The sequence below is a fragment of the Orycteropus afer genome, unplaced genomic scaffold (genome assembly GCF_000298275.1).
Source record: "Orycteropus afer afer isolate SDZICR_OR568_19922 unplaced genomic scaffold, OryAfe1.0 scaffold00822, whole genome shotgun sequence".
In the NCBI taxonomy this organism is placed as follows: domain Eukaryota; kingdom Metazoa; phylum Chordata; class Mammalia; order Tubulidentata; family Orycteropodidae; genus Orycteropus; species Orycteropus afer.
The window spans coordinates 775396-783587 of record NW_006922409.1 but is presented as its reverse complement, the minus strand read 5'-3'; the positions used below and the strand labels follow the sequence as shown (position 1 = coordinate 783587).

The following is an 8192-nucleotide window of genomic DNA, read 5'->3' as shown; positions in this document are numbered from 1 at the left end:
CTCAGCTGCTCACAGTAGATTCCGCCATGGAGTTGATTACCAGTCTCATCATGGGGAATACTATATCCAGCTGCCTAGCCACTCAACCAGGCCCAGCCAAGTTGACACACACACTGAACTACCACACTACCTTTCTGACTACTTTTACCTCCCTACCTACCCTTCTGAGATCCTTGCCCCTCCAACATCTCACTACTTCTACCTCAACCCCTTTTCTACTCATGTTTTTCCCATTCTGACTATCTATTCATGTCTCCATGGGTCTGAACAGTTCTGCCTCCTCTTACTGTCTTGCCATTCATCTGTGTCTCCTCTCTCTGTCCCTCCCATCTTGTCCTGCCATCTATGTTCTCTCTTCTGTCTGATTATCTACTTTTGCTTTCCCTGTCCATCTGACTTTTCCTTCCTCATCTGTCCATCCCTGCCTCCTCTATCCATCCATCCAAACACCCATGTCTATATGCCCCACCAATCCATCCCATGTCCCTCTACTCCATGGGCCCACTCTTGCCCTCACACACAGGGAATAGCACAACTGGCACTGTGAGAGTCACCGCAAGCAGCACAGCCAGGCGCACACAGAGGATGAGCAGGTCCTTCTGGCTGTACATGTGCAGCATCTCTGGCTCCACGCTGCCTGGGCCATGAAACATAGGATGCAGGATGTGGCAGGAGCACCAAGACTAGTGCCCCAGAAACACATACACATAAATGGTGACAAAATCTACACACATGATGCATACCCTCCCTTTGAAAATTGATGGGTCTCAAGGCAAGAAGAAAACAACTGAGGCTCCCTGCCCCACCTCTTTGCCCATCCTCCACCCCAGCTTCCACCCAATCCTGGCCCCAGCCCCACTCACTGTAGAAGGTGAGGTATCCAAAGGTTGCTGTGAGCCCGTACATGCAGAACATGGCCCCAATGGACACATTGGCCACGGCCTGCATCTGGCGCTGGGAGGGCCTGAGGTGTAGGTCATGGAATTGTCATGCCCAAATCCCTGAACTTGGCTCAGGCCCCTCAAAGCTACCCCACCCCTCAGAGTCCCTCCTCCCAGAGCTGACATTCAGCTGATACACAATGGGATGCCCATCCCTGCCTCTCCTATGTGATTAGCCAAGCCTGTTCTCTGTCTATATGGTCAGTCTATATGACCATCCTTGTCCATCCCCTCTGTGTGACCATCTCTGTCTCTCCCCTTTAAATGACAGTCACCACCTCTCCCTTCCATCTGACCATGCATGCCTTCCACCTGTGGATCCATACCTCCCCCCATCTGATTATCTCTGCTTCCCCACTCTGTCTATCTACACTTGTACTGAATGTTACAATATAGAATACTTAAGTCTCAATCAGTGAAAAGTCACTGTCCTGAGTCCCCTGAGGCCTCCTGGCCACCCCAAATACCTCCCTTTGCACAACCATTGTGGTTATCACCCTTCTTGTGGCCCATCACATATGTCCACTCTCCTGCCCACTCACCGGGAGAGCTCCGAGTAGATGGGCAGTACCTCAGGGTGGCAGACGAAGGCGAAAGCCATGATGGGTACTGTGTAGGACATCTAGGACAGCAGCCCAAGTGCATAGGATTAGAGCCTACAGGGGTCTACGCCCTCCTCACCACCCTCCAGGCCCTGCCATTGACTCCCATATCAGACATTTAGAAGCTCCAGATGTCTAATACTGACTCCACACTGATAAGGGTACACTGTGTGACAGGGATGGAGGACCTGAGCACAGTGCAAGCTCCTACATGCCTGCAGACTTACCTGTGAGTCAACTGTGAACATCCGAGCCTCACAGCTTCTGTTGAGCCCCTGGATGAGGTGGTCCAGTGGGGCCTCACTCTCTACTGCTGTCTCATTGCGGCCCACAGCACAGCCAAGCTGGAACTTCTTATAGATAACCTAGCAGGGTGGTATAGGGGAGCAAGGTCATGGGGTAGGCTATGTCCCAAATGCTCTCCCAATTTGTTCATATCCTTCTCTCTCAAACTCACCGAAATGAGGAAAAACAGCATACAGGCCAGAGAGAGGCCGCTGGTATATCCCAGGTAGCCTACCAGGGGCAATACACAGAGCTTCAGAAATCAAACTCCAGTACCTAGTCTAGCTTTCAAGATTCCCTTATTTCAATTATATGAGAGTATATATGAAAATTTAGGAGCTCTGGTAGCATAGTGCCTAAGGCACTTGACTGCTAACCAGAAGGCTGGCGGTTCATACCCACCAGCCACTCCTCGGAAGGAAGGTTGGGCATTCCTACTTCCATAGTGATACTGCCTCAGAAACCCAAGGAGGGGTCACTATGAGTCGGGGCCGACTTGATGGCAAATAACAACAACAACATATGAAAATTTAATGCTACACCTTTGCACAAGCTTTTACTTCCACCTGAAGTAGACTTCCCTCCATAGCAAACTCCTATTCATCTGTTAAAACAAGCTATCTGCTGGTATTCTACAACCCTTGAGAATGAGGATTTTCTCAGTCTGGGTGCCCCTTTCTAACTCTACTATCCAAAAACAAACCCAGAAAGCCTCTTACCCAAGTGTTTCATGAGAGCCAAGGGAAAAATGATGAACAAATTGATGATGATGAGGAGGAGGTTTCCCTTCAAGAACCAGTGCCTAGGAAGATAGGCAGACATAGTAACTAACTACAGCCAAAGAAAACGGTCAGACAGACACTCATAGAAGCAGTTGGACAGACAGATTTATGCCTGCAGTAAAGACAGATGAACCCACACCTCAGCTGTGAGAAGTCATCTAGATGGTTACAGTGACAAACAGCACAATATGATTGATAGAAACAGTCAAACTAATGATCAGACTGTCATTCAGACACTGTCAATGTGATGCAGCTGAAAACACATGCACAGCCAGACAAAACTGTACTGTCAGACTTACAAATAGACATATAATCAGATGGTCAAACATTCAGAATCAGACTCACACAGTCCAACACAAGGTGACAGACACAAAGACAGAATGAGAGTCATGACCCTGGCATGTTTGACAGGTAGAACAGTGTGATGATCTGGAAGATAGTCAACAATGCACAGTCAGACAGAACATCAGAAACACGTGTGGTTGTTTGAATAGCACAAGGTTTGTTGAACACCTGGAAGTAGCTGAGCAAATTTGGCCACACAGCCACAGCCAGAGAAAGACTAAAATAGTATTAGAATCAGCCAGCTGGCCACACCATTGGAACCAAGCTCAAAGGAAGAGTGAAATCCATACAGATAATTGGAGGGAGGTACCAGTCAAAACAATCAGTTAATACAGTATCAGCAGGACATTTGCTCATTTATTCAAAAGAAATATACTGAGCACCTACTATATTCCAGGCATTCACACTTTCTGTCTCACACATGCAGTTACACAGAAATAAATCAACAAAGCATCATTAGCCATATACACAATAGGAGCTAATCATAATAATTAGACAAACCTAGTCACATAGATTGTCAGCTACTTAGGTGGTGTTCTGGTTACCTAGTGCCGCTCTGACAGAAAATATACCACAAATGGGATGCCCTTAACAAACAGGAGTTTATTCTCTTACAGTTTGGAGGCTTTAAGTCAAAGTTCAAAGTGCCAGGCTCTAGGGGCTGAGTGAAAGCCCCTCAACCTTGGGGTCCAGCTCTGCCTCTTGCTCCCAGCCCACTGGAGCTAGAGGCTTTTCTTCACTCAGACAGCTGCTGTCTGCTGAGGCTGAGAAGCCCCAAGGTTGACAAGTAAAAAGGCACGGTCCCGATATCACCAAACCACAAGGCAGGCCATTAACTTAAGTTCATTTTAAGTCCCAAGGTCTGCAGAGCATAGCAAGCTGCTGAGCAACGACATGGCTACATGTAGGATCCAAGCTTGCCATAGGCTAGAGACCAGTCTCAAAGCTTCTCCTTATATACAGGAAGCAGATCACATACCCAGAGGCAGCTACTCAGCTGCTCACAGTAGATTCCACCATGGAGTTGATTACCAGTCTCATCATGGGGAATACTACATCCAGCTGCCCAGTCACTCAACCAGGCCTAGCCAAGTTGACAAACAAACACAACCACCACACACATACATACCAGACAGAGTGCATAGACCCCATATCGTCAGAGGGAACCACCAGACACACAAAGATGTGCATTAACTACAGAGTCAGCCAGACATATATTTGGAACAAATGTATCATAGTACACTGCATGCACATACATACACATTAGCACAGCTGGAGTCAGCTATCATACACATACAACCAGACAGACTCAGCCAGTACGATGAATCCAGAATCAAACACAGAGTCAGCTGGATATATAGTCAGAGCAAGAGTCAAACATATATGATTGGAACCATAATACAGCGGACACATACAGCCATAGACAGGAATCACACACACACAGAGAGAGAGAGAGATGGAGTCTACTAGACACAGTCACAGCAAGTCACACATGCAATGCTGGCCCCATAGTATACTGCACACAGATATACACACACACCATTGGAATCAATGACCATGGGTTTACAGTCAGACAACAGCCAATCCAATGGACCCAGAATCAATCAGCTGGACATGTAAAGTCAGAGCAACCAAATGTCAAGCATATATTGCTGGGATCAGAGTCTATGGAACATAGTTGCTGTCAGCTACCATACAGCCAGCCAGAAAGAATCAGTCAATACAACAGTCACTGAGTCACATCTGCAGACAGAGTCTAAGTCTACTGGATATGTACAGTCATTCATACATGATCAGTATCACAGTACAGTGGACATCCATAGTAAGCCTTCAGACAGAATCCCAACACAACAGTCACAAAAGTCACCACATGGAGTCAACTGGACTCATACAGTCAGAGAAACAATCACACATAGTACTGGCAGCACAATACCCAGGAATCTATCTGCCCAAATGGGCCTGCCTAACAATCTCAAAATAGAACACCTGGGAGTCAGCTGGACAAACAGTTGAAGATAAGTGCTGGACCTCACAGGCAGAGTCAATGATCTGGAAGGGCACTGTGGGCCAGCAAATAATGTTGCTCACTCACCCCTCAGGCTCCATGCCCAGTAAGGTGCCAATAACCAGGGGGAGTTCAGATTTGATGATGAACAGGTAACTGGACATGGCTAGTACAGGCAGGAGAAGATGTAAGAAGTAAGATTCCTCTCTTCCCCTCGTCTTTCCCAGCCTAGGGAAGCCCACCTCACCCCACCCTCTTCCTTCAAGCTGACTCCCCACCTCCCAGAGTCCTCACCCCCAATATTGTGCAGACAGATGACCGTGGCCACCACTACCTTCCCTGCAGGCCGGAACGCCCTCTGTCCCAGGTGCTCATAGGCTCGGATGCCTGGGGTGGGGGGGTGGAAGAAGAAACAAGAATCGTGGGTCCAGGAGGCCAGGCCTGGGGAAAGTTGTGAGGGGGGGTCAGAGGGTATGGGAGCTAGGGAGTTGGGGTGCGGGGATTGGGTCTAACTGATGGGGGCTGAAGGTGAGGACTAAAGCTAGGGTTGTGCTTGAGGGTGGAGTCTGACAGGTGGGATCTGAGCCTGGGGACTGGCAGCCAGAGAGAAGGTTGGGGGCTAGGGATAGGTAGTGGAGGTCTTGGAGCCAGGATATGGATTGAGACCATGGTGGGAGTGAAGTCTGGGATCTGAAGCAGTGGGACCCTGGGAGATGATGGCTGGGGGCTGAGAAGTAGCGGTATGGGAGTGTGGGGCTGGCTTCCAGAGTAAAGGGGTGCAAGGGATTAAGAAGTGGAAGCTAGAGAGGGAGTGTAGTAGTCTAGGGTAGGAAGGGTCTGAGGAATAGAGTTTGATGGTCAGACTGAGGGGTGGGGAATGGGGATTGGGGCTGGGGATTTGGGAATCAAGATAAGGTCTGGAGGCCAAGATGAAGTTTGGAATCTGGAGTCCAAGGGGTTCAATCAGGGGGGGGTCTATATCTGGAACCTGGGGTCCCAGATCCAGAATCTGGGGTCAGTGTGATATGCCTGAAGTCTGGGGCTTGGTTAAGATTTGGACCCAAGTCTGAGGTCAGGGGGATGAGTCCAGGGTCAGTCCAGGGTCTGAGGCCCAATGTCTGGGTTGAAATCTGGGTCTGGGTCTGGGTCTAGGATCTTATGTCCAAAGGGGTGGAGATGGAGACTAGGGTCTAGGCTCTGGGACTCACCTACAACACCAGAACAGGTCAGCAGGAGATGGATAGAGTATGAAGACAGAAGTGCAATGCATAGCAGCAGGACCCTGTGGTAGATAGAGGAACTCAGACTTGGCCCTCAGGCCACCTGTGCACTCCACAACACCCCCCAGGCTGCCTATGAACTCACAGGAAGAAGATGATTCCTGTGTGGGCCATGGCGTAGGCCAGACCCAGGATGCCGCTGCCCATGATGGCGTTGCTGAGGTTGAACACTGACATTCCAAATGATGTCTTCCCCTCGAACTGCAGGCAGGAGCACAGCCCAGGCACACATGGGGAGGGGGTATCAGGTAAGGAGACCAGTGCTGGGACCAGGAAAAGACTGGGAAAAAGAGGCTGAGGAAGAGAGAAGTCCAGGAAGGACCATCGGAGGAGAGGAGAAGCTGGGAAGGGGAGCACGTTGAAGATGGAAAGAAGATGGAAAATGGAGAGCTGGGAAAGGAAAAACAAGGAGGAGAAACTTTAGAGGGGAGCAGCTGAAGTGAGGAGGAGTTTGAGAGGATGGATAGCTACCAGAGGCAAAACAGCTGGGAAGGACAGTAGCTGGGATGGGGAGCAGCTAAGGATGGGGATCACTTGGAGAGAAAGCAGCTGGAGGAGCAAAACAGGTAGAGGGGAACAGATGTGAGAGGAGTCACAGGGCAGAGGGAACAGCCAGGGAGGGGAGAGGCTGGGCAGGAAAGAGAGGGGGAAAGGGAGTACTCAAGGAAGGGGTAGTTCTGGGGGAGAGGGAGCAATGAGGAATATATAGCTGAGGAAGGGAAGGAGCTGGAAAGAGGGAGCAACTGGGCCAATGGTTATGTGGGGAGGAGGCACAGCTAGGGAGCAGAGTAGTTGGGAAGGGGGAGAGGAGAGTAGCTGAGGAAGGTGCAGTTGGGACAGATCCTTTGGGGTCACTCACATCCATGAATTGGTCTGGCTTCCTCCCAGGAGCAGGATTATGGCTGGGCAGGAAGCTCTTATGCTCCCGCCTGTAGTTAGATAGGGCAGGGGGATAGGAGCTGATGAGAGAGGAACCCTGATCCCTGATCCCACCGCCTCCTTGGACTCCTGACTCACCCCATAGCTCCTGCAGAGAGGGCTCCATTCATCTTTGGATCCTGCAGTTCCATCCTGTGGGCAGGAGAATTGAGATGGAGCAGGGTCACTACAAAGTGAGAAGAGTTAGAAAGAGTGGGGAGGAGATCAAATAAAGACAGAGAGATGAGGTGAGGAGAAAAGGAACAGAGAAGAATGGAGAGAGAGACAGAGAGATAAGTAGAGAGAGCTGGAGACAAGAGTAGGAGTCAGAGAGAGGAGAGAAGGAGAAGGAAACCAGAGAGGGAGAGACATCAACAGTTACTCAGAGAGGCACAGAGAATAAAGGGCAGCAGAGACGAAGGGCCAAGAGAGAGACCAGAAAGATACAGAAAAAGAGACAGACCCCATAGCAGATGGGATGGACATATGGAGCTGGAATAGCCTCTCCTCCCAAACACCAGACTCACTCTCTTTTTGCTGCTTTCTTTCCCAGATCTCCCACAACGCCCCACCATCACCACCACATGACCAGACTGCTCACTCCTAGCAGGAACACGTGTTGGCCAGGCTGCCCCATGCCTTTTAGAATGCCCCATTCCCCTCCTCCCAACCTGGGCCTAACCTGAGACCTGAGCTGAAGCAACCCCTAGAAGGGGCTGGGGGGTGAGGGGCAGTCCATGAACCTTCAGAGACCCCAGCCCCAGATGCCCTAAACTCCTCTCTGCTACAACTCCAGATGTCCTCACTAGCGGTCAAAAGACAATTCCCCAAACCTAAGACCACTCCCAAGGATAGAAGTAACTCAGTGACCCCCATTTAATCCCCCTCCTGGGGGCTAGAGGTATTTTCTAGGACCCTTGTCAAGTCTTAAACACTTCTTTTCTGGGCTGGAGTATCTTTGTCGACACTCCCAGACTTGAGACCCTTCCTCGGCTTGGGGTGTGTCAGGAACCTGTCCCAATCCCTAATTTCCC

The 8192-nt window shown here is 50.0% G+C and overlaps 1 protein-coding gene across 1 annotated transcript in view; it reads right to left on the bottom strand.

The window, feature by feature from the left end:
• Positions 1-7644, bottom strand: part of SLC38A5 (solute carrier family 38 member 5) — a 9481-nt gene extending 1837 nt beyond the window's left edge. The window contains exons 1-13 of the mRNA XM_042783278.1: positions 7622-7644; positions 7258-7311; positions 7100-7169; positions 6326-6441; positions 6169-6242; positions 5255-5347; positions 5048-5126; positions 2548-2630; positions 2001-2059; positions 1771-1908; positions 1484-1563; positions 864-964; positions 522-637 (exon numbers count right to left, since the gene is read on the bottom strand). Coding sequence (XP_042639212.1) covers positions 522-637; positions 864-964; positions 1484-1563; positions 1771-1908; positions 2001-2059; positions 2548-2630; positions 5048-5126; positions 5255-5347; positions 6169-6242; positions 6326-6441; positions 7100-7169; positions 7258-7311; positions 7622-7644 — 1086 coding nt within the window. The remainder of the gene's footprint in view (positions 1-521; positions 638-863; positions 965-1483; positions 1564-1770; positions 1909-2000; positions 2060-2547; positions 2631-5047; positions 5127-5254; positions 5348-6168; positions 6243-6325; positions 6442-7099; positions 7170-7257; positions 7312-7621) is intronic.
• Between the last annotated feature and the right edge of the window lie 548 nt (positions 7645-8192).